The 26,889-nt window shown below is 45.9% G+C and overlaps 1 protein-coding gene across 1 annotated transcript in view; it reads left to right on the top strand.

Annotated features, from left to right (window-relative positions):
• Positions 1-26,565, top strand: part of SERPINE3 (serpin family E member 3) — a 75,046-nt gene extending 48,481 nt beyond the window's left edge. Inside the window, exons 7-8 of the mRNA XM_086933444.1 lie at positions 14,938-15,021; positions 26,379-26,565. Of these exons, the coding sequence (XP_086789570.1) occupies positions 14,938-15,021; positions 26,379-26,422 (128 nt within the window). The 3' untranslated portion in view covers positions 26,423-26,565. The remainder of the gene's footprint in view (positions 1-14,937; positions 15,022-26,378) is intronic.
• Positions 26,566-26,889: the final 324 nt, after the last annotated feature.

Raw genomic sequence — 26,889 nt, forward strand, 5'->3', positions numbered from 1 at the left:
TCTCAGGGAGCACCCCTTCGCATACTAACATGGAACGTAAGGGGACTGGGAGATAAGGTCAAACGTGGGCTAGTACTTACTGCACTGAAAAGACAGGGGCCGGCTCTAGCACACCTTCAAGAAACTCATTTACAGGGTGGGACTTCCAAGGCGCTTGATAGAAGAGGCTATAAAATGATGGCGCATTCAGAGTTCACATCAGGCTCTCGAGGGACTGGTATTTTACTTAAGAAATCCTCGCAGTTTATACCAATGAGTACGAAGATTGATGAGCAGGGTTGCTTCGCGGCCCTACAGGGACAGTGGGAAGGAAGACTTATTAATGTGGTCTCGGTATATATCCCCCTGGCACTTCCTTCGGTCATGCTTCCGGCACTGGGTGAGTTTCTCCTGACCCTTCCAGAGGGCGATATCATACTTGGGGGGGATTTCAATACCACTGTAGACAGTATACTTGACAGGTTCCCAGCCACAGGTTCGACCGAGGGTCCCTCATGCTTCCAACGTTTCTTGACCGCTATGGGTCTAGTTGATATGTGGCGGCATGCCCACCCTAACATGAGACAATACACTTTCTACTCTGCTGTTCACAATAGTTTATCGAGGATAGATTACTTCCTGGCACTGGGAGAATGCATACAACACATAGACACCATAGACATTCAACCCAGAGGCATATCCGACCACTCCCCGAATATTTTAACACTCTCCACCCAGGAGAAAACACGCAAACGGCTTTACCCCATACAGGTGGCATACCTCAAGGTGCCCAAGGTCAGGAAAGCACTCAAGAAGGCGACGATGCATTACTTTGAAGAGAATCTAGAGTCAGTGCAGGCGGCAGCGACCCTGTGGGAAGCATACAAGACAGTGTTAAGGGGGCAAGCAATAACCACACTTACAGGCTATAGAAGGGAAAACGCGCTCGAGTTTGCTGAAATAGAGCTAGGGCTGCAAGAAGCAACAGTAAGACACGAAACACACCCCAAACCGGACACGGCCCATGTACTGCACCTCCAACAACACTCGTATACGGAATATTTGAGGCACCAAGTGAGGGGGCAAATAACAGAAACAAAGAACAGGATTTATGATATAGGAGATAAAGCGGGCAGGATGTTGGCTTGGTTAGACAAAAAGGGGGGGAGCTCTAGAGGTATCCAACAAGTAGAAGACAGGAGGGGTACAATGCATACAAGCCCGGAGCGAATCGTAGAAATACTCGCCGACCACTTTGAGGGTGTTTACACATCTGACAGGGAGGTGACAGTAGAAATGGCCAGGGCGGCACTAGAACCTATCCACACACCGACGCTGCAGCCGGAGGCATTAGCGGAACTGGAGGCAGATATAACCACGGAAGAAATCCAAATAGCAATACGAGCGATAAAACCCGGTAAGGCGATTGGCCCAAATGGCATCCCGATAGAGTGGTATCAGGCCACATCGGAGAGGCTCAGTAAACACCTACTTGCCATGTATAAGGATTGCTTATCAAAGGGCGAACTCCCACCAGACCAAAGAGTAGCGACCATCATTGCGATACCTAAACCTGGGAAACCACCGGAAGATTGCAATTCCTACCGCCCCATATCCCTGCTCAATGCAGAAGTTAAAATACTAGCCAAACTCCTGGCTACCCGATTAATGACACACCTACCAGACCTCATACATCCCGACCAGTCCAGGTTCATGCCGCACAGAAACACGGCACTGAATTTGCGAAGAGTACACGGAGTGTTGGCAAGAGCGGATTCGATTCCCGAACCAGCGGTTATACTGGCCCTCGATGCAAAAATGGCATTCGATCTGGTCGAATGGAATTACCTGTTTGAGGTCCTGGCACACTTAGGGTTTGGACCCAACTTCATAGCATGGGTCAGACTGCTGTACGCCAGACCGATGGCGCAGGTGGTAGCGAATGGCCATATCTCGCACACATTTCCCTTGGGAAGAGGCACTCGACAGGGTTGCCCCCTGTCACCACTGCTTTTCGCAATCGCCCTAGAACCGTTAGCACACCTGATACGGTCTACCCCACTGCTTAGAGGGATTTCCTGGGCTGAGGAATGGGAGGACCGCGTCTCCCTATACGCAGACGAAATGCTAGTTTACCTCACAGACCCGGAACATAGCATTCCAGCGCTTCTGACACTGTGTGATGAGCACGGGAAAGTCTCTGGATACACGCTGAATTGGAACAAGTCGGAACTATATGTTCTGAAGGGCCCGATCCCGACACTGAGTGCACATTGCCCCTTGAACGAAGCCGGTTCATCCTTTAAATACCTGGGCATACATGTCACCAAGGATCCAGTAGAATTTGCATAGAAAAATCTGAAGCCACCCATAGAACGGCTTAAACAGGACGTTGGGTTTTGGGCCGGACTGCCCCTAACGATGCTGGGTAAGGCAGCACTGTACAAAATGATGTCACTGCCCCGTTTCTTATACATCCTGGAGAATACGCCGTACCCGGTGGAACCAGGATACTTCAGGAAGGTGTCAGCGTTGGTGGCGGGTCTCCTGTGGAGTAACCGCCCGGCTCGCATTGCGCAGGCCAAACTGCACAAGGGGTGGTATGACGGAGGGATTGCACTGCCATCCCTGAAATTGTATTACTGGGCAGCGCAGCTGAAAAACATAAATCAGTGGATCCACGCCCCCCCAAAACGACCCAGCATTCAGAGCAGACAGGACACAATTAGGAGCAAGTACCCTATTGGCCCCCTTGTACGACCAACGAGTGGTACGCAAACTGGTGGGACCCACAAGACTCACAGCAGCGATATGGCACATGGCGCTGAAGTCACTAGGTTGGAAAGGGAGAATAACCAAACTTACTTCCCTGTGGGACTCCCGGGCTCTGGGGAACCTACGAAATAGCAAGGGCTTCTCCCAATGGGATGAGATAGGCCTGTCCACAGTGGGAAACTTGTGGGAACGGGGCACGGTGATTCCATTTGCACGGCTGAGAGAACAATATGAGCTGGGACCACGGGAGGCGTTCCGATACACCCAGATTTGGCACGCGCTGCTTAAAGCCATCCCCCCAGAGACTGAGGTACCAGAGGCCTTCCCGCTTGAAGACCGCCTCCTTACGGACTTTATGTCAGAGCGAGCAACCTCGCTCACATACCGTAAGTTAATCAATAATTTGCCAGATCCCATGGGCAAACTTAAGGAAAAGTGGGAGGGAGACGTAGCAGCTATGGACGAAAACGAGTGGAATGAAGCAGTGGCATCTCCCAAAGAAGTAGGCATCTCAGCTAAGTTCCGGCTCGTACAGCTCAAAATTCTACATAGAGTATATTATACTAGAACGACACTACACCTCATACACCGCGCTCAACACCCATTCTGTCTCCGAGGGTGTGGGGAGGAAGGGACATTCTTCCCCACGATATGGGACTGCCCACGCATTCAAGAATACTGGAGACGTATATTGCGCACAATATCACAGACTATGGGGACCTCCCTGGTCCCTGAGCCACGAAAATGCATACTTAATGTGTGGGAACCCAACGATTTGTCCAGACATGGCCAGCAATGGGTCACCTTGGGCATGGTCATAGCTAAAAGGGACATAGCACAGAAATGGGGGGCAACAGAGGTGCCGACGAGAACACAATGGTGTGAGAACATGGACAGGGTAATGATCACGGAAAGGGAGGTGTACGCTAGCAGAGCCTGCTCGAGAAAATGGAACAAGATCTGGACCCCGTGGAACACATACCGGGGTGACATTTGTGAACCCTTACCAGAAGACGAACCAATATCATCTGATGAGGAAGGGGAGGACGATTAGCGACCCTAGGGAGGGGTTGAGTGGAGGTAGGGGTAAGAACTGAAGGAGACCGTGGAAGTCGGGAGGGTGGACACAGAGGGACAAATAGGGCAGGTACCCAGTAGGAATTTCCATGTACACCTATCCTTAGTAATAAACACTATGTAAGACCTTGCAGACCTAAGTGCAGATTAATTTGTCAGAAACTTAGCACGGCACGATGTATGCGGATTCACTTCAGCACGTGGCGACCTACCTGTGATTTCTTTGTTGATTTTTACGTTGTTTATTGTTGGGGAAAAAAAAAACTATCCAAATTGTACACTACTTGTGATTGATGCGCCTTTACTGTAGTGCGAAATAACCAAACCCTGAAAACAGCAACAAATGTACGGACTCTTCCAATAATTAGACTATTGTGGCAATGGTATAGCGGCCGGCCCGCTGGGTTGCAGGCCAGAAGCTGTGTAAGACTAAAAGGAGCAATAAAGGTTTTGGAAAGAAAAAAAAAAAAGTAAAACCTGGCTTACCTGTCTATATAACAGGCCCACAAATGGACAAAAAAACACAGCCCACATTCTGACCTGTCAGACCAGCCCTTCTGGCACTGCCAGTGCAACCCTGATCCTCTTATTTACCCAATGCCACAGCCAGACTACCTGCTCCACAAGCCCAAGCTGCCCCTTTCTTCACACGTTCAAGGCACTAGACAACTCAGACCCCACATACTTCAACAGTCGCATCTACTTCCACCAACCACCCAGACACCTCTGCTCCATATTACTCATACTCGCCCATATCCCACACATACACAGAACAGGTGGACAGGCATTTTCCTACATCGCTCCTAAAGCATGGAATGACCTATTCCACATTAGTCTCATCCTCGCTTCTTGAATTCTGCAAGAAGCTGAGGACCTGGCTTTTCAATTAACCAACCTACCATAGGCAGGGCTGGGCACACACCTGCTCAGAGCCAGGATACCCTTGCGGGTGATAGTGCACTTTACAAAGACAACTAACATAACATAGAATGAAGGATGCAAGCCAATCACCAGCAGCCTGCCGTATCAGCTCACAGGAAATAATTGTTGTACATTTTAAATGTACAGACTGCCCACAGATATTTGTTCTAAGAACGCAGTGAATGACAACAACCAATAAAGTGCTACGCCAAACCAAAATAGAGACCTCCAGGAACTGAAGTCAGAAGTAGGAGACAGAAAACCCATAGGCAGAATACGCACACCATGGCCTTGAGCCACATTGAAGCTTCTGGGGGTGTAAGTCATGGAAGTAATGTGTCACAGCCTAAAACACCAACTAGATTTCTGCCTCAAGTACAAACTGGCCCTCCTAGTCTCTCAAAAGAACACAGGGAAAAAAGGGGTGGAAAATTAATAACTTGCCAGGTATCCTTTTTCTAAGTGAGAACAGAGTTAAGGGGCATTAGTCTGGTGACCTGGTCCTCCTTGCCATGAAAACGATGATGGGGAAGGAGGATTGGGACATAAGGGCAACTGTTGCCTACTCCTGTCGTTCTTCACTGGCATTTTATTGAAGGTGTAGGGGACCAGGAATGCTAATCAATAAATCAATCAGTTATGACATTAAAATTGTGGCTACCCACTAGGAGCAAGATCTGTCATTGTAAAGCTTTTTTCAAGCTCTAGGGTAAAGTATTGATTGGCCATGTGGGGTGAGGGCTGTTCAAGGTGTTTGGAGAACTGAAGGGACAATAGGGCCCCCTTTCCTGCCACCCTTGGGCATGGCAGTACGCAAGGCCAGGTGGAATTCTTTGTTCTGGGATGGAGAGCAACACAGCATACCCTGGCCCGTGTACAAGGGCTGGAGAATATTAAGTTGCAGAAGGAAGCAGCTGTATGGGCAAATCCCCCCCCAACACACACACAAACACACACAAAGCCATGCTTATTAAGCTCGATTTTGAATTTGGATTAAAGCTGCAAGGAGCGGAAATAACTCTCTCCAGTCTTTCCGAGTGTCTAGAGGGAATGTGAGTTCCAGGGATGGCTGCTAGGAGAAAAGCAGTAATATCTTACAAGGTATTTTTTCACTTAACTTGAAAACAGCTTTAAGAAAATGTACCAAACCAACACGAGTAGGCAAATGAAACTTTGCTCTGCCTGCCTATTTAATGTTGTGTTTTTTCAAGGGGAAGGGAGGTTTCAGAAGCATCCAGGTATAGAAAACACAGTTTGCTAAGAGATGGGCGATTTGAACTGTAAAATAAAGTCTAGTCAAAGTAAATACCAAGATGTCCACTTTGTATCCCTTAAAACACTTGTGCCTTACTGTGCACACATGGAGCCTGTTCCACGAGGTAACTTTCTGCCCTCCTGGAGAGACATGCCAACGATTCTCAGGAAGGAGAATAATGCAGGATTACAGGCCAGGGAGGTTTCATCTCCCTTCTGCAGGAAGCCACTTGGGTGTTAGCCCCAAAAGACAGGTTTCAAGGGTGAAGCTGCCTTTGAAAGGCAGATGTGTAACACCAGGGGGAAGGCTGCTCTATTGTTGAGGTAGACAGGCTAGCACGGGGAGCAGAGAGGGGAAAGCAGTTGCAAAACCGGGTTCCCCAGGGGCGTAAAACCCTGAGTTAGCCACACCCCAGAGGTGGGCTAGTGAGTTCTGAACACCGAAAGAGAGGTCACGCCAACTTGGGAGTCAGCAGAATGGTGCATCCTGGAATATGCAGATGCCACACTCCAAAGGAAGAGATCAACTGGTGAAAAAGAACCTAGTAACCCATTTGCTACCAACTGCATCCTGCCCTGAGGGCATTTCCTGGCATCCATATCTCAGATGTCATCTAACTTGGAAGAAGGACCTAAGAAGAACCGCCCTGCTGCACTAAGGGACTTGGTGATTCGCGAAGAGAGGGGCTGTGCCTGTTGTGTCCTGCCCAATGAGAAGCTGTCGCCAGAGCCCAGTCAAGCCAAGAGAACGCCAGGGGACAGTTTACTGGCTTCCTGTTCGCTGCAGAGGGACATAGCAGCTGAAGAAGCCTGCTTAGGCAAGTTGGTAGCTCAAAGTCTTCAAGATGCTACTACTGCCCTTGTGCAGCACAGAGGAGCAAAACACGATGCAAAGAGTTGCACCCAAGCTTGCTGAACCCAGGAGTGCCGTCAGAGAGTTGCTGGGGCCATTATAAGGTGCGTTATCAACTCAGGAGGGGTTGGCCTGTGACCAAGACAATGGGCAACTGGTAGTCCAGTGCAACTGGACTTTTGCCAGACCAAAGGGGAATACATGGGACGTCGATCCTGTAACATGACCCCCACCTCACGATCTGCTTTAACCAAAGAATCCCTCCAGGTAGACCTCTGTCGTCCCCACCGCATCCACAGCATCCTTAGAGAATCTTCAGAATCCTTCATCCCTTGCACCAGAACCACTCCATAGGAATCCATTGCTATGCAGATAAAGTGTCTGGAACTGCTGCAGTATGGCTTCTTCCCGGAAGGTAACTATTCTTGAGGAACTTGCTGGTCTCACTGACTAGCTCCTTACTAGAGTTGGTCGCCCCAAGTACTTCTAATCGACCGCATTGACACGTACTCAAGTGTTCTTTGAGAAGTGTCTAATCCGTTGAATTTGCAGAGGCTTTTTCACGGTTGAGTGGAATTGCTTTAAATTATTATTGCTTGTAAAATCTATATCACTGGATCAATTTTTATAAATTGGTGTCGGATTTCTCGAGTGTCATGTCGATTTATTCTTCAATTGTTCTGGTGCTGTTGAAATGCTTTACACTTCTTTCTCTGTTTAAGACTTGCAACTCAGTTATGGCACTGGATGGATGGATTAAAGGCAACAAAGTGGATACATTTAAGGGCTCTACGATCTATTGGTTAAGGAGTACATTTTAACATATTGTTGAGAAAGTTGCACCAGCATCTGTTGGACTCATTGTGGTCTAGCCACAGGGAGCTGGGCAATATAGCCCATGAGTCAGTAACAACAAATGTCCCTAAAAAGACCAGTCCAAAGGGTTGGCTACTGTAGAGATTGGATGGGAAATCGTCTTTATAGATCCCAAAGGGTACACAGAATCCGCCTTAGTGTCCCTGGGTGGGGAGAACGTTGAGCCTTTGGCCCACTCACCTCCAAGCATGGAGAAGTAGTGGCAGTGGCAGAAATCAATGGGGTAGAGGTGAAGACTCTGAGGGATACAGGTGCCATTATAACCATTGTCATGGTTAAAATGGTTTCCCCAGACCAGATCCTACCTGAGGAGGCACACGAGATTGTCAACACTGATGACATCACAAATCACACCCTATGGCTGTGGCTGACTTTGGGTGGGGAGTAGTTACTATCCCAAAGAAGATAGGTGTGTCCTCTGCCATCCCAGTGAAGTGTTTTTTGGGCACTGACTTAGAGACTTCTTCTTGGGCTGAAGTAGAAAGGAGGACCCAGGGGGCCGTGCTGGGCCTCTCTGAATGGATTCGTGTCACAATCAGAACACAGAAGTCCCTGAGAGAGCCAGGAGATCCTGAACTCTGAAACATTGTACCAGGTTCCTAAAGCCAAGAGGAGGGGCGGGAAGGCTGACAGCCAAGCCTCCAAAGGTATGCAAGCCCAAAAAAAGCCCAACCCTCAAGGGGAAGGCCTGGTGCCTGAAGAAGATCTGGCCCTTGGAAACTTGTCTGATCTGGCAGAACCCAAAGGGGCAGGAGTCCCTCCAGGGGTACTTGAGCAATGGGTAATGGACCAGTCCCACTCTAGAAGACCAGTAACAGTTAGCTGTTAAACAGGCACAAGGGATACCAGTGGTACCCATAAGATATACTGAGAGAAGAGGCTCCAGCACAGTGAGCCAAGGGATCCCAAGCCAGGGGCATCCAGAAAACTGGTTGTCCCTCACCAAAACAGCAATGTCAGCTGTTGGATCCTAAAGTGGTAGGACCAAAAGCTGACATCTGATTTAAAGGAGAAAGTGAGTACAACAAGCTTGCCAAAGTGAAAGAGGAATGTCTAAGGGTTGTATCAAAGTTAAAAAAAAAATAGGTTCAAATGGTGCATTACGTTTCAAGAAACCATGATGCAAAACATTTTGAAAAAAGGGGGTTCAAATTGTATCCATTACATCACCAGTTTCAAGAAATGTCATTAGAAACATGCCAAAGCATATATCACTGTCATAACATTTAGGACCACCCGCCCTCGCAGAAACCCGAGACACTCCCATCCTGCCAGCCGACACCACCCCGGAACCACTCCGATGCCTCATGATCAACACCAGATCACTCTGCAAACATGCCACTGAAGTTTAGGACACCTTCCCCATCCTCGCCCCTGATGTGACCTTCATCACAGGGACATAGCTCAACTCCTCTTCGGCCCCCAACATCACCATCACAACGCCCAACAACTACAGGATGAAACACTGACCGCACCAACAAACCCAGAAGTGGCATCGCTATCATCCACAAAGAGATGGTGGCCCCAGGGCCATGAAATCGCTCAGGGAGAGGCGTCCCTAAAAAAAAAAAGGATTTACTGAGGCCACAGGGGATGAGGTTCTCTGGGACAATAAATGCCTCAGGGAGGAGGGGTACATGCCCCCCTCTAAAAAACAAAGGATTTACTCAGGCCCTGGGGTATGGGGTCCCTGGAGCCATTAAATGGCTCAAAGAGGGGGCCCTCACACCCGCCCACACCTTTGTATTAATGATGTGGCAAGCCCATGGTACCTGGCTCACCCTGGGAAAGATTGAATTTGGTCTGCGGTAACATTAAAAATAAAATTTGGGGCTTGAGAGGGGGTCCCTCTGCATCCCCCCACTACTAGGCCAAGGAGGTTGGAGTATCCCTACTCTGCCCCTATATATGTTTTTTTTTTGGTACCCCCCTCCCTCTTTTTCTTGGCCCCTGCTTGATGGATCACCACAAAACGTTTCAGGAAGGAGCTGAGGTGGATGAAACCTTTTGTTCGGGAACGATTTGTGAATTTTCATCAAACATCACCAAAGTTATTAGCTAACCAAAGAAATCCATGGTCCTACCTATACCAACCCAGTGCTGATTGTCACTAGGTATTATTTGAGGGACGCATTTTTTATTTCTATGTATCCACAATGACTTTTGGTCCTCATCATAAGTACCAGTGAATTAATTGGTGTTCAAGCTGCCCAGAGAGTCCTCCATCTGACTGGTTAGGAATGCATGGCAGAGAAAACATGCCTGCATCTCTTATACGTGTTAAAAATTTGGATACATTGCCTGAGGTCTCTGAAGTAGTGCTATTGACTTGGAAGCAACATTGATCTTGCTTGAGTGCCTTGGCACTGCCCTCGGAAAAGTGCATAAGATTAAACCGTTTCAAATTATGGGATCCAACTGGCATTTGAAAGTACGGTGACCTATTGGACCACAGATGGCAGAAACTTTTTTAGCAGGATTGGACATAATTTTACAAATATTTGCAGCAGTGGCAGCTGGCTTGTACCGAGAGTGGTTAAGCGTAGGGGAGGATGGGGGCACAAATAATAAATAAATAAATTCACTTACCTTTGCAGCACGACGTCCTCCTGCCTCGATGTCTTCCAGGAAGCTCCCAATGCAGGAAACTGCTCGTCCCAATCCTGGTGCTGCTCTCACAGCATGAGAGCAGCACCAGGATTGGATAGAGCAAGCTCTACCAGCGCTCATAAGAGCACTGGAGGCCTGCGCTACCTCTAACCCAGCTGTCGAAGACAGCTAGTTTAGAGAATTTTAAAATGCACATGGCTGTCTGGCTGGCCCAGCCACAGAGACATGCGCATTTTAAAGCACACAGCTGCCTGATGCTGCCATTTGGTAGCACTGGCCCCGCTCCATCCTGACAGTTTGGGACGGGTTGCTCAAAAATTAAATGGTAATAAATAAACTTTGTAACCATTTTTTTTTTCAGCTCTGGAGATTGTGGGATGACGCTCCTCCGCTCAAATGGAGGTGCTGCCGCTGCAAATTTGCAAGGCCCTGAAGAAGGCTCTGTTACATACTTCACATTGGAAGTTAGGATGCTGGTGAGGAAGACAAGAGTAAATCCAATCTCATGGGTTATAAAACCTTGAAGAATAATGCGCCAGAGTGTATTAAAAACTGTAGGGTAAAATGGAAGAGGGGCTTGTGGCCAACAGAGAAAGCAGGGTGGGAGAAAACTCTCATGACTCCTTAGGAGGCGCCCGAACAGCCAAGTCTTGGGCTGGTGTAGCACAAAATACCTTACAGGGTGCATTTTACAGGTTAGGCAGTGCAACATCAGGCTGGTCGATGACTTCAGCTTCTTCAAATGCAAGTGTGTGGAGGGGCCTCTCATGTCAGGTAATTGAGAGGCTCTGTGAGTGTGGAAACATCCAAGGTGCTGAGGGTGGGAGACAGATCTAAAACAGAAACTAGCAAAACTGAGAATATTGAAGGAAGTGAATTTGTCTGGATTAAATACATCACTACTCTGGTTAGGTTTGACAGTGGCGCATAGAGATACTGCACATTTAGGGGGAGCTCAAATATTGCTCTTAGAGTATAGAGGTATGGCCTTCTGTATGTCCCCTAAAACAGCAATGTACAGAAACTGGGGAAATGTGCACATTTTGAGGCATTACTATGTCATTGGCTAAGTAACCGCAGGAAGAAATGGAGGAACTGCACGGGTGAATATCTGACCAGACGGCTTTGTAGTAACACTAATTGTTTCATTAACAGGGCTAGGTAAAAAAAATGGGCTGCAGTTCTCGGTGTAAAAGAGAGAGCCAATCCACCAATTTTACCAGATTTACGTCCTCCTACAAAGACCAAAATCGGACACAAAAGATCTATGAACTGATTCGAAATTATGGTTCTGGCAGTAGTGGTTTTTAGTCAGTTGTGGGATTTCAGGCAGTTTGTCCTGGAAAGCCACACCGTTCTCTGGTTAGCTTACAGGCAAGCCGGAATACTTAGCCTCAGGAGCTCCAACACTCTACTACTCATCCCACTGAAAACTCGTAAGCAAAAAGCTGCAGTTAAATCTTTTGCTGGAAACGCCCCACAAATGTGGAACTCCATCCCCCCTCACATCAGAACGATCCCCTCATTCCCTAAATTCAAGAACCTGCTCAAAGTCCTCTTCCTAGACTGTTATCGAGCGAAACGATAAGAGCCAAGGAAGCACCTTAGATGGCTCTCCAAATTACTGTAATCCTTTGACTGTAGTCACTGACTCGGACCCAGAAAACCTCTTGGTCTCCCGTCCTGGTTGAACAAAGAATCCCTTCGTCGCTCGTCTTGACTGATCGACACCCTACCCGCTCCTTGCTCGCTCGCTCCTGTGTCTGATCTATACCCAGTTCGATCCTGCATGCTCTATCATAATATCTGTATTGTATATTTGCACATAACTGTACATGCTGTGAAGCGCGCTCTGATACCCTCGGGTCCAGCTAGCACTATATAAAACTCCTAAAATAAAAAATAAATAGAGCATATTCAGGCCGAGATTTAAAAACATTTTGTGTCAGGTTTGTTTACAATCCAAAGCAAATCCCAATTTACGTTGGATTGTACCAAACGGAGCACAAAGCTGTGCAAAGCGCTGCCTTGCATTACTTTGCATCAAGAGGGTGAACCATGGGTGGTTCATGGGCCTTCTCATGCACCACCCTTGGGTTTTAATGTAAATCTCTATCTTCAAATACTTGTAGACAGGGATTTTCGCCAATATCCTGCGCCTCCTTGAAGCAGGCGTAAAAAACAGAAATGTTTCAATTTCTCCTCTTGTTTCCCTCTTTGCATATGTGCTGCATTCTACAGCACACATACAACATGGGAAACGCCTTAAAGTTTTTGTACTGGAAGGGACCCCTTTCTGTAGAAAACTATGCTTCCCTCAACTTAGGGGGCCTTATTTATGAAAAGTGACGCATCGCTGCGTGAAAGCAGCAATGCGTCACTTCTCAGTGCTTCCTCCTTGTGACATGATGGATGCGTCATATTTACTATATGACGCATCATGTCGCAAGGAGTTACAGATACGTCAGTATTTCTGACGTATCTGTAGGTGCAAAAGTGACGCATTGCTGGAGTGTGTCACAAAAGTTACGCAACTCCAGCAATGTGTCCTTTCAAATGGGGCAAGCCCCATGTGAAAGGGCCTGCGTCAATCTTACACCTGCTGTGAGGCAGGCGTAAGATATTGACGCATTTGCGCCCGAGAAATGGCGCAGTAAAAATCTCATAGATTTCACTGCGTCACTTCTACGAGGCTTACTTGCGTCAGAACGCCCATCCAGCATACATTATACCTGGCGCAGGTATAATGTGGCGCAGGGTTTTACAAAGTGACGCATCTACCTAGATGCATCACTTTGTAAATGTGGCGCAACATGGCGCATTTTTTACCCAGCTGGTGCGTCCCAAAAAATGTGATGCACCGGCGCCGCAAAAGTGACGCAAGGATTCATAAATGAGCCCCAGGCAGCCTTGCACAATAACTGGGCCGCAGTTTGATCAGTTTCTTTCCCTGATGTAAAACTACTTATGTCAAATAAACTGCAGCAACCCTATTTGCCTCATTCCATTTAGAATATTGAAAATGGCTTTCGCCATGTTTTCCCCAGTGCAAGGTTTATGCATCTGGGCTCAGCTGCCCTGCATAATCTGGTTATTGTGATCTAATTGTATCTACACTTTAAGCTTCCAGTGCAGTCCGTGCTGCAGCTCTGTGCTTCCCTCTTCGGAGCAGTATCATATTAAGGAATTTGGGGGGCCTGAACAAGACATTTTTGGGGAACCCTTGTACCGAATAAACTTGAGAGTTATTATCCATTCCCGGCTAATTCAAGCCCACGCAATGCCAATCAATATTAAATTAAAAGTTAGCCTTTAACAAGGTCGCGCATAACAGCTGAAATATGCTTTGTGTGGGACCCCAAAAGCGCTTCCGATGATAGTGGGTAGAGAGACAGAGTCAGAGCTGGCGGTAGCTCTAGAAGGAGAGGGGTTTAACTAGAGAAACAGAAAAGACGGAGGTCAAACAGAGAGGACATACACTTTCCCAGGGGAGGCCTTGGAAGGCGAGGGCCTGGTCAACTGCCCACTTTGCCCGTGCATTAAAACATCCCTGCTGCGGAGTCCTACACAAAAGGAACACAGATGGACATTACAGCCGAAGGTCGTCCCCTTATAGAAAGTCGTGCTACTCACTAAGGCATTGCTGCAATAGAGATTCGCAACAACTAAAAAGAGGGCGTGCCCCAGGGTGTACTTTCCAAAAAGATTGCACGCAGGCAGGCGATATGTACAATGAGACGCAAGGCTGCACCATATTCACAACATATTAACAACTTAGTGCCAACGCAGGCCCCCTTGCGCCAGACTGCAAGGGTGTCTGCGTGCAGGAGAGGATTGTTTAGGAGTAGGAAGGTATCCCTTCCTGCACTTAAATAATCCTAAAATGCATTTCTGTCACGTTCATGTGTGCTGCTTCATGCAGCACACATGAAAGCGACAAAATAGCATTTTTTAAAAAGTTTATGTACACGAAGGGACACCTTCCTGTACATAAGCAAACTACGGCATTTTGCTTTTTCCATGTGTGTTGCACAAGGCAGCACACTTGGAAAAAGCAAAAACTAGGAGAAATAATGCATTTCTTCTTGTTCGCCAACTTAAGACCAGTGTTTTCCTAGTCTTAATTTTGGCGCTGCCTCCTACGTATGCCACCCTTGTACATAGGGGGCAGCCTCAAATACAATGGGTGTTGCGGTGGAACGCCCACCACAACAACCACTGCACACCTGTCACACTAATCATAGCGTGTAAGGGTGCCTTATGTACAAGGCAGCATTAAGCCATGTTAAGTGGCTTAAGGCTGCCTTGTACATAAGGGGCAGCCCCTATCGCCACCACAACGTCTGTAAAAGTGGCTTTCGGTTGCTATAGGGGCTTGTACATATGCCCCATGGTTATGGAGGTTGATCAGATAACACAACCAAAAAAACACGTCAGCGCACTCTCAAAATGTCAGAAGGCGGCTGTATAGGTGACATTACATCCGACAACCTTCATCCCTATTTGTAAATTTGACTCTTTGGAGTTATCAGCGCTATACTACTACACAAAATACAACCCACAATAAGAATATTTTTTTGTTTGTTTTGCAGCCATGGTGTTGCTGAAAAGATCCCGGACCCCTGTGTTCAAAGCAGACCGACCGTTTCTCTTTTTCCTGAGGCAAGCGATCACAGGTAGAGTGTCAAACTCGAGTGTTTGGGCTGTGAATGGGCGAAACTCTAATATTCGGTCTTGGTGTGCACTGCGGTATCCGAGGGCCGTGGGCTCTATAAATAGTCCTCCTTGGAACGTTTCTTGTTGAGCAAGTGCTTCTGCGAACTTATTTGGGCCCAGAGGAACAGGCGAAGGTCTGAGCATGCCAGGCAGGTTTGAAAAGCACACTTCGGAATGTTGACGTATCCTGCTGACGAGCCCCAACTCACGAAGCGGCCAATCAGGTGCAGGGGCGAGGGTGACCTCAGGCATGGCTGTCTTTTCAACCACCGGCAGGAACATGTCATGCCTTGTACGTCTATCCCCATACTGGGGGAAATGGAAGTAACAGCCCTCGCATGAGCTGTGCTGGGAGCCGAGAAACGGGACTCTCTGGACTTGGGGCCTATTGACAGCTCTGAAGTCCTGTGTTTGCACATTCCGCACTTCAGTAGTGCTAGCACTTTATAATCCCGGAGGACCCATTTCACAACAAAGATGTACATTTAAACCTGGGAAAAAAACTCCTTCGATTGAGTGCAGATTCACTACTTTTTGGATTTCACAAACACAGACCTAAAACACATAGGGGCTTATTTACAAACCCCTTGCCCCACACCTGCGTCACTTTTCCCATATTAAAAATGACGCAAAAGTGGCGCAAGGGCCTTGTAAATAAGCCCCATGGAACTCTGTGCCCCTCGCAAGTTTCTTGATGTACTACTGGGAATGCAGGGCACAGTGTTGGGTAAAGAAGTTCCGGTGTGCAACTAACTCTACATTTAAGTCTGGGAAAATATTTCTCCCCATGCCGAAACGCTCTCACCTCTGCCACTTTTCAAGGTCAGAGGGGTCAGAAAGGAATAAGTAAAACTCCTGAGAGCTGCGATATAAAATGACAGAGATCCAATATGTTCTTTAATTTTCCTATTTTCATACATCCAGCAATTATCACAGTTTTTCATCATTAGGTGTATCAACCAATGAATAAATGTTTTTCCCCCCGGAGTTTTATATAGCGCGAACTAGACCCAAAGTATTGGGTATCAGAGCACTTTACATGAACACCAGTTGTGTTTCAGACGGACACATTCATTTTTTGTTAGGCACGTGGAGATTAAAGCGCAGATTTACAAGGACTGGCGCATCCCTGCATATCAGCAGGGATGCGCCAGTAAGGATGCGTCACGTAATTCTACCCTTACGCCACCACGGATGCGTCGCATTTACAATGCGGCGCACCGTGGCGCAGGGATAGACAGATGCATGTCAATATGATGGCGTAAAGACAATGCAATGCTGGAGTTGTGTCGCTAGCGCGACGCAACTCCAGCAATGCTCAGGGGCCGCCCACACCTATTGTGCTGCGTTACATCTTACACCCGATTCAAGCAGGTGTAAGGTTTTGACGCAGTGGGGAAGTAAAAGTGACTCAAGGAAATCTTGTAGATTTCCCTGCGTCACTTTTACGAGGCTTCTTTACGATGGAATGCCCATCCTGAATACATTATACCTGACGCAGGTTTAATGTGGCGCAGAGCTTTACAACATGACACATCTCACTAGATGCGTCACGTAAATAAGTTGCAACGTGGCGCATGGTTTATGATGCTGTGGCGTTACAGAAGTGACGCAACAGCGGCGTAAATGTGTTGCAAAGGGGCTTGTAAATCAGCCCCCAAGTGATTTGCCCAGACTCACAGGATGTTGAGCGTCCCTGCCGGGTTTGCGACTCAAACTCGGTTCCCCAGCTTCAAGGTCGAATGCTCTAGCCCTAAGGCTACATCCTCTATCCTTCATCAGGGCCAAACTCTGATTATAGTTGTACGCTCTTGGAAGCTGTTCACTGTTATGATTGCGTACAGCAAATATAACCTAGTATGTCGTATCACCGGTTCCATCATTATATAAATTAGAAAGTGTTTGAAGATCCTGTCCTTGAATAAAGAGAGCACTCCAACTCGCGTCAGTAATTGGAAAAGACGAAAATAAGAAACTTAAAGAACATATTGGGATAATTGAAACTCTGACATTTTATACCGTGGTGCTCAGGAGTATTACTTATTACTGCTGGGAGCATCGCTTCCCTGCGTTGGAGTGTGGTGGCCATTTCGTGTTCACGGAGCACCATATGAAAGAACTGTTTGGATTTTCGAAATAAGGAGCACACATGTTTGCGTAGACATATAGCCTTTTTTATTATTCTACATGCAGTCGCAGGTGCAGTTAAACGGTGCTTGATTTGGATGGTGAAGCAGGTGCAGTGGCACTAGGCCCTAAAGTTATCAGGACTCCTCTAAACACCTAATATTGCTATGTTTTACAACTATACAGGCAGTCACAGGCGCAGTTATCTAACAAGGGCAAGGGTCATGATTTCAATAGTGCAGCTGGTGCAGTGGCACTGGGACCAAAAGCTTCAGTCACCTCACTAATCACTGATTATTGCTATATTTTACAACTAATAGACAGTCACACGTGCAGTTATCCTTCAGGCACTAGGGTCATGATTTGAATGGTGCAGCAGGTGCAGTGGCACCAGGCCAGAGGGTTGTCATAACTCCTCTAAGCACCTAGTTTTGCTATATTTTACAGGCAGTCACAATTGCAATTACATTGCAGTTAAAAGGAGATTGATTTAAATGGTGAAACAGGTGCTGTGGCACCCGAGTCAAAAGTTGCCATAACTCCACTAAACACCACTATTGCTGTATTTTACTATTAAGCAGGCAGTCACAATTGCAGTTATCTTGCAGGCAACAGGGTCATTATTTGAATGGTGTATCAGGTGCAGTGGCACAGGGCCCAAACGTTATCAGAACTCCTTTAAACACCTAACATTGCTATTAGGTATTTGTACGAAAAAACAGCAGCGGACCTTAAAAAGTGCCGCACATAACCTCCAGTGCCAATGAGTCTATAATCAAGTCAGTTTGATGTTGTGCTGCCAACCCCGACACCAGCTGCTGTTTGGCGTCGCTGTGCTCTCCAGATCAGTTAAACAGTTTAGATACTCATGGGGGCGCACCAAAAAGAGAGTCCAAAAAGAATAAGTAGAGACATGTTCTTTATTTATCTTTGTTCAGCAAAACAAAGGGCACATCAATAAAATATATGGTGAGATCAGCCTAACGCGTTTCACTCCCTACCAAGGAGTTTCTTCAGGGCTGAAAGAACAAATAAAAGACAAAATATTCCCATCAATTTCCTGCATAGCCAAGTGTGTACATATTATCCCATTTGACATTACATCAAGGTAGATTCCTTGTAACCTGCGTGTTTCCCTGGAACCCAGGGAAAATAAAGAAAAGACACAGTAGCCTATTGCAGAGGAAAGACTGATCAATGAATATTTGTTAGCTTTAAAACTTTAAAAACATCCTTTTCTAGGCGGTTACCTCCACGGAAGGGGGAAGGTTTACGTGGAAGACCAGCAAGAAAGGTACAAAACATCCTAAATACACTGTATAATTCTCAATTGAGATTCTTCTTCAATATTGAGCATCCCCTACATGGAGAGGTAAGTATATCACTATTCATAGAAGAAAGCATATATCTCGCATTGTCTTAACACATTTAGATCTATTTTCACTATTTCACAGTCATGAATAGGTGACCTGTACAAAGTTTTACTGTTTTTGTATCATAGGTTGGAGAGAACATACCAAGGATACAATCTATACATTTTTTCGTCTTGTTGTATCATATATTCTAGACAATTTCATAGTATGTGTATATACGCATGGCACAGTTAAGAGCTCTACATCGTCTTCTCTCTCTTTTCTGACATTTATATAAAAAACAAGAGTACGTCTACCCATATTCAAGATAGACCATCCTCCTTTCCATCTAATGGGTTATATTTCATTGTCGAAGGGACATGGAGAGGGGAAGGTAATACTAATGTAGAACGCAAATTTTTTGGCAGGGAAGAGTATACTACCACGGCTATGGTTCTTACCGCTGTGAATATTTTCAGTAAGTTGTCCTTAGTAGGATCCCTCTCTGACCACACTGATATTTTCTCGGTCGGTATTCCAGCCTATTTCTAATCAGTAAAAGAAACATTGTTTTAACATCAGATCTATATTCTGTTATGTTACGCCTACGGTGTCTTATATATCTTCATATTATGCATACCTTTAAAAAAACTTTTTGGAGTATCTATCTTCCCTTCTCTTTTCTTTCCATATCTCACCATATATTTTATTGATGTGCCCTTTGTTTTGCTGAACAAAGATAAATAAAGAACATTTCTCTACTTATTCTTTTTGGACTCTCTTTTTGGTGCGCCCCCATGAGTATCTAAACCACCTAACATTGCTATATTTTACTACTAAACAGGCAGTCACAATTGCAATTCCCTTGCAGTTGAAAGGGGTTTGATTTAAATGGTGAAACAGATGCAGTGGCACCGAAGCCAAAAGTTGCCATAACTCTGCTAAACATCAAATATTAGTATATTTTATTATGAAACAGGCAGTCACAAGTGCAGTTATCTAGCAAGCACTAGGGTCGTGATTTAAATAGTACAGCAGGTGCAGTGGCACTGGGACCAAAAGCACCAGACACCCCACTAGACACCTAATATTGCATATTTTACCCCTAAACAGGCAACCCCAACTGCTGCTACCTTGCAGACAACATGGTCCTGTTTTGAATGGTGCAGCGGGTGCAGTAGCACCAGGACCAAAAGTTGTCAGAAGTCCTCTAAACACATAATATTGCTGTATTTGACTACTATACAGGCAGACGCCATTGCAGTTACCTTGCAGTTAAAAAGGGCCTGATTTGAGTAGTGCAGCAGGCGCAGTAGCACTGGGGTCAACAGCTCAAGGGACCCCACTAAGTGCAGAATATTGATAAATGTTACTACTAAACAGGCAGTCACATGTGCAGGTATCTAGCAGGCGCTAGGGCCATGATTTCAATGGTGCAGCAGGTGAAGTGGCACCAGGGCCAAAAGTTGTCATAACTCCTCTAAATACCAAATATTGCTATATTTTACCACTAAACAGGCAGTCACAAATGCAGTTATCTTGCAGGCACTAGGTGCATGATTTGAATGGTACAACAGCTGCAGTGGCACTGGGCCCAAAAGTTGTCTGAACGCCTCTAAACACACAATATTGCTATTATATTAATTAATTTTATTTGTTCCCTCTTTCTTTTCATTTTTCTAAATGTTGCTATTACTTATCCACACAATACCACTAGTAACAGCAACATATACTGCCTCTCAGTACATAAACAAGTTGTAACATTTTAACAGACTTTCTGTAACTTATATTGTATAACTGCTTCGCAAGCTACAACTTACAACAAAAAACAGCTTATTATTAATTACATAGAGAAAACCTAATGCCTTTACCATTGCTCGTTAAAATGTGGGGCTGCATGGAAACATCGTGCTATGTACAGCCCCCCACTACTGCTGTGCCCCTCCATTGCAGCTGAAAGCAGAGACAGATGATTTTCTGGCAATACATATAATGAAATTATACATGGGTAAAAAGTGAATTACGGTAATTATTTCACCTTAGCGTTCTGAGTGTCATCATAGACAACACAAGCCTCGCTCTCATTGTCTATTTGATGTCAATAAGAAGCTCTTAGTTGAAAACATCCCTGTATTTCAATATGACCTATTTAAAATTCTAAATATAATGGATAACGAAATGTTTTTTCGTCATTCACAACCAACCCCCCACCCCTCACCCCCAAATCCCCTGCGACCCGACCCCCCTACTGCTGTTACATACCAGCCACAACTGAACTTGGGATGATAAGTTAAAAGAAAAAAAAACGTATGGTCACCAGAGCGTCATAACAGATGTGTTCACAGGCGACTAGGTGCATGCATGAACATACGTCATCACGCTGAAGCCAGCCATTTTGATATTTTTTTCTCTATACCATTTAGCATCAGAAGCAAGCATTTTTTTTTTGCCAGAACTGTTCAGCATTGGCAACAAGCATTCACAAAGTCACAATATCAGTTAATACCAATGCTTTTTAAGCTTTTTAATTGTGACATTACCAATCTGTAGCTAGCAAATTACACAACTTCTGTATTGTAACAATGTAATACCATTGATTTACAACGTCACAGAGTCATGACGTAGTGTACACACGGCAGATCACAGAGCAGAATTACAACGGGCGTTCACACGATTAAAGGGAACTGTCTTTTACTCTCTCATCAGAAATATTTTCTCCTGCAAAATCCGTTTTAAGCCAATAAAATACATCTATCGTAATATGTGTGTGTTCTGCGCTGCTGGTTACTTAAAGCAAAAAAATCTGCATTTTACTACACAATCTACGTCACAGCCGGATTAAAATGTAACAATTATTAAACTATGTAATATATACATTGGGAAAACTTTACAAGCTGCATCTTGGGGTATTAGGTTTGGCAAAACATATTCCATCTTTCATGTGGAGGAGGAAGAGACCGTGGGTCGGGAGGAAGATGAGGCTGTGGGCACGTTTCTTATTTTCCCGCAGAGAACACGTGGCATGCTGTAAAAGCCCTGTCGTTTAATTTTTGGCAGTAGGCCTCACTCACGGTGGAAAGAAAAAAAATCTTACTGAACAATTCAGATAATTTGTTATTACAGGCGCCTAGCAACGCCACAGTCCCTCTGAAAGCTGCTCTGGAACAAACCTCCTTCCTGCCACTTCCCCTTAACTGAAAGTGAGATGGCAGGCTGTGTCTGCCAAGAGCCTCTTTATTTTTATTTATTGAACACTTGGCTCTTGAGGCTGAACTGCCTGCTCATAAGATAGCATGCTGCTTTGACTGAAATAACTGCTATGTGCTGGAGTTCCCTTCTGTGCTGCTAGGTATAAACTCCACCGCGCCATGCGGAAATAGAGGCATGGCTATGCAGAAAATGGAAGGTTCTAAAGTATACAATTGTAAGCCTCCCAGGATGGGCACATTTTTTTATTTAACAGGGTCTAGACTAATTTGCATATGGCTGGGTCTGAACTGGGTTGGAGAAGTGAGCTAAAGAACGATGATGGATTCAACCCAGATCTGTGACTGGGGGTGAGTGTCTGGAAGCTTTCAGCGCCCCGTCCATCATCTCGTTGTGTTTGCTCCACATTTTTTATTTCATCTATGCAGTCGGCCGAACTTGGGAGATTTTGCACTCGGGTACGAAGTTTCATGGGCCTCATTTATGGGAAATGACGCATCGCTGCGTGAAAGCAGCGATGCGTCACTTCTCAGTGCGCACTCCTTGCGACATTCCTGATGCGTCATATTTAATGTATGACGCATCATGTCGTAAGGAGTTACAGATACGTCAGTATTTCTGACGTATCTGTAAGCGCAAAAGTGACGCATTGCTGGAGTGTGTCACAAAAGTGACGCAACTCCAGCAATGCGTCCTTTCACATAGGGCAAGCCCCATGTGAAAGGGCCTGCGTCAGTCTTACACCTGCTGTGAGGCAGGCGCAAGATTTTGACGCAACAGCGTCCTAAAAGTGACGCAGTGAAATCGCATAGATTTCACTGCGTCACTTTTAGGACCCTTCCTTGAGTCAATACGCTCCCCTTGCATACATTATACCTGGCGCAGGTATAATGTGGCGCAGGGGTTTACAAAGTGACGCATCTACCTAGATGCGTCACTTTGTAAATATGGTGCAACAAGACGCATGTTTTACGCCACTGGTGCGTCACAAAAAGTGACGCACCGGCGGCGTAAAATTGACGCACGGCCTTATAAATGAGGCCCCATGTATTTACCTGAAGTCAGCGTGGTCGTTAACAGATTCCTGTAGCCGGATGTCCTGTTCAAAATAGACAAAGCCTCAAGCTGTTTTCCTGCTTTTAGTTGCTTTGCTGCAGCGAAACTGAATGACCACGTTTGGTCTTGTCATCTACTTTAACCCATTTTGAAGTTCCATCCTTGGATTTATGAACGTGGGAAAGGAGACTGAGCTCCGCTACTCCAAATAACATGCATTGGCAAAGCCAGTAGTTCTCACCTATGCGAAAGCTAATGGCTTCTGTGATGTGTTTTAGCAGTGGCGACTCCTCCGCTATGGCGTATGAGCGTCACCTACTGCTTTCAAGCAGTGTGCGTTATCAGGCGGGGCTGCTCTGCTCTCGGAGCAGGGCAGGGAAGGAGTGGTTTGCCCACTCCTAAGTGCACAATGACTGTTTGGTCAGCCCTCTATGGCTGCCCAAAGCAGTGATGCGCACTCTCACCGTTCTCCATGCAGGCTGTATGAGAGCAGGAGCGGAGACGTGGTACCCGGCAGCAAGGTACATTTTAAAAAAATATATATGCTCACTCTCTCCCGCATTTGGGAACACCCCCCCCCCCCCGCAATCTCCTGCACCTGGGTGGGGTATAGACCGGAGTGGAATGGGGCAAAGATTGGAGGGGGGCAGATTGGTTGGTTGATAATTGGGTAGAATGGAATGGAGTGGGTGTAGATTGGGGTAGTTTGGAGTGAGATGGATTGGGGTGGAGTGGGGTAGATTGGGTGAGTGAGGTAGATTGAAGTGGAATGGGGTAGATTGGACTGGGGTAAATGGGAGTGGCATGGAATGTATTGGGGTAGATATGGGTGAAAGGGGGTATATTGGGTGGGGGGTTGATTGGGGTGGAGTGGGGTAGATTGGGGTGAAGAGGGATAGACTGATGAGGAGTGGGGTAGATCGGGGTTGAGTGGATTGGGATATATTGGGGTAGATTGGAGTGGAGTGGGGTAGATTGGAGTAGGCAGATTGGACTGGGGTAGGTAGGAGAAGGGAGTAGTATATTGGAGTGGAGTGGGGTAGATTAGGTGGAGTTGGATAGAGTGGAGTGGGATAGACTAGAGTGGGATAGATTGGGTGGATTATAGAAGGTAGATTGGAGCGAAATGGGGTAGATTGGAGTGAGATAGATATGAGTGGGGGTGTTTGGGATGGAGTGGGGTAGACTGGAGTGGAGTTGGATAGAGTGGTGTGGGTAGATGGGGTGAGGTAGATCGGAATGTGGTAGATTAGGTTAGGGTAGAGTGGAGTGGAATAGATTGGAGTTGAGTCGAGTAGAATGGAGAAGGTTGGAGTGGGGCAGATTGGATGGGGTAGATTGAAATAGGGTAGTTTGGGGTGGAGTGGGACAAGGTAAATTGGAGTGGGATGGAGTGGGTGGATAGGGGTGCAGTGGGTTAGATTGGACTAGAATGCATTAGATTCGGGTGGCATGTGGTAGATTGGGGTAAAGTGGGGTAGATTGGGTAGAGTGGAACAGTGTGTGGTAGATTGGGGTAGAGTGGAGTGGTGTAGATGGGTGGATTGGAGTGGGCAGATTGGAGTGGAGTAGGTTGGGGCAGATTGAAGTGGGGTAGGTTGGGGCAGATTGGATAGGGGTAGATTGGGATGGAGCGGAAATGGATAGGTTGGAGTGGAGTCAAGATTGGAGTGGACTGACATAGATTGGGGAAAAGTGGAGTGCAGCAGGTAGATTTGAGTGTAGTGTAGTGGGTTAGATTTGAGTAAAGCGGAGTGGTGTAGATTGTGTGGATTAGAGTAGGGTAGATGGGAAAGTAGTGGGGGAGATTGAAGTGAGGTAGATTGAAGAGGGATGATTTGAGTGGGGTAGTTTTGAGAAGGGTAGATTAGAGCGGAGTGTGGTAGACTGCAGTAGAGTGGGGTAGATGTGAGTGGGTTCGATTGCAGTGGAATAGAGTGGGGTGGGGTAGATTGAGGTAGAGTGGGGTGGAGTGGAGTAGATGGGGTTGAATGGGATGTATTGATTGGGAAGGGATAGATTGGAGTAGGGTAGATTGGGGTAAAATTAAACATGTTCCCAGTGCGGGCAAAATCCAAATAAAGTGTAGAGAAAAATCAGGAGATACTTGTGACATGAGTGGGTCTCAATGTTTCTCTGAGCAGTTCCTGACAAGAAGTGCCCCAAAGATTTCACCAAATCAGGTGTGGCTGCTGAAAGCCACAAGCTGATGCTGACAATGTCAGAAAGAAAGAGAAGTCACCATTAAGTAGAGCCTGGAAGGCTACAACTATGTGTCGTTGTTGAGTAGATCCTGGTCAGCCAGGGAGATTGCAGCTGCCAAAGAAGTCAGCCCATGACGTCTGGGTCTATTGTACTTTAATCCTCCATCGATGCTGGCACCAAAGAGAGGCTGCCACGAGGACAGAAGGCATAGGCTACCCTCGTCACATCAACTGATCTTCCAGACCAATGCACATGTACTGTGAGGCTTCAAAGGCAACCAGAGCAAAGGAATGAGATGCACTGCAAAGAAATAGAGCGAAAGGACGTGGGACTTTCTGCCCAAACTAAACCTGAGATCAGAACTTTTAAACTGAGTTGCACATCTGAATCCATTGAGAATAACAGTGAAATAATATGTACCTGTGCTTAATACATGCCTCTGCCGCAGAATACTGGGGATGTGAAGATACTTGAATCACCCTGGTGGGGAAAGAATATTGAGCCGGGGATGGTGTTGCGCTTACTGAGATCAGTTCCACGGCTACACCTGCATTAGCTAATTATACTGAATAGCGTAGAATTATAGTACTGCTGTTTGATTAGAGTACTTACATTTACAAAAAGGCAAGCACTAGGTTGACATTACGTTATTGTGTCTGTTGGTTGACTGTTGAGTTCTGAGCTCTTGCCCCGTACACCACAGCCCTGCAAATCTTATGACTGCGCTCCCTTGCTACCCTGATATTCTGTTGTGGACAGGCTTGTATTTTGCCTACTTTGCAGAGCCATAGTAGGACGGACACCAGTGACAAATGACTCAGCCGCACTGAAAGTCAGTAAAAACCACAAAACTAATATGAAAAATTCTTCGAAAATTGCAAAAATATTTTTTGCAACTGCGCATTTCTCAAAGCTAGGAAGATTGACTGTGGTATGGTAAATCTTTTGTTGTCATTCTTGGGGGGAAAACACTCATGCACAGCATGTTTCCCATCACCCCACCCCATCCCCAAAGAAAATGTTACATTTTGGCTACTTTCTCCGTCTCTTTGGGGGAATCCACAATCCCTAGGTACCGTTAGAATTCATTTTAAAATTCCCAACATGCGGGGAATAGGTTGCAAATTTGACTTGCATGCCTTTGGTACAAAACAAGTTGTGCAGTCATAAGTGTGGACTGGCCCCAAAGAGCAAAAAAAAAAGTATCAGCACTGCGGGGTGGGGTGACTATCAACGAAGTGGTTAAACTTTAAGACTACCTCTTTAAATATATTTGTCATGAACTCAAAAGATTTGGATTGTTATCTACTATTCATTGGCTGGATTCAAGGATGAATAATTATGCATTGTATTTGTGTTCTTTTTTGTAGGTGCAGTTCTGTTCATTGGAAGAGTTACAAATCCCCTGGAGTAACCAAAATGTCATAGATTCACTTTGCCTTTCTCTGCTTAATTACTCTGAAGAAAAAAGAAATATTTATTGAAATTCAAAATCAAAAACTTTTGAAAACATGTTTTTTTATACATTTGCTTGTGAATAAAATGTTACTACTTTTTTAGTTGTGTGTCATTTTGTATTTCATTACTCTTTCAATATACTTTAAATCTAGCAACCTCTCAGATACAGGGTGTACAGCTATCCTACTATCTTGGGGATCACATTCTGTCTTAGAAATATGAAACTATCATGAAGAATTTTCACGATTGCTCAGCCTTAAGGAATTCTCCAGTAGGAAGCGGAACATAGACAAACCTGTACATGAACCGTAAGTGTAAAATGATAGCGGCAGTAAGAGGAAACATAGTTTGAACTGAACCCCATAAATCAGGTGTTACTCAAAACTTAAGAAAACCACCTTAAGAAAATCATCTTTAGATCAC

Source organism: Lissotriton vulgaris, chromosome 8 (assembly GCF_964263255.1).
Source record: "Lissotriton vulgaris chromosome 8, aLisVul1.2, whole genome shotgun sequence".
Taxonomy (NCBI): Eukaryota; Metazoa; Chordata; class Amphibia; order Caudata; family Salamandridae; genus Lissotriton; species Lissotriton vulgaris.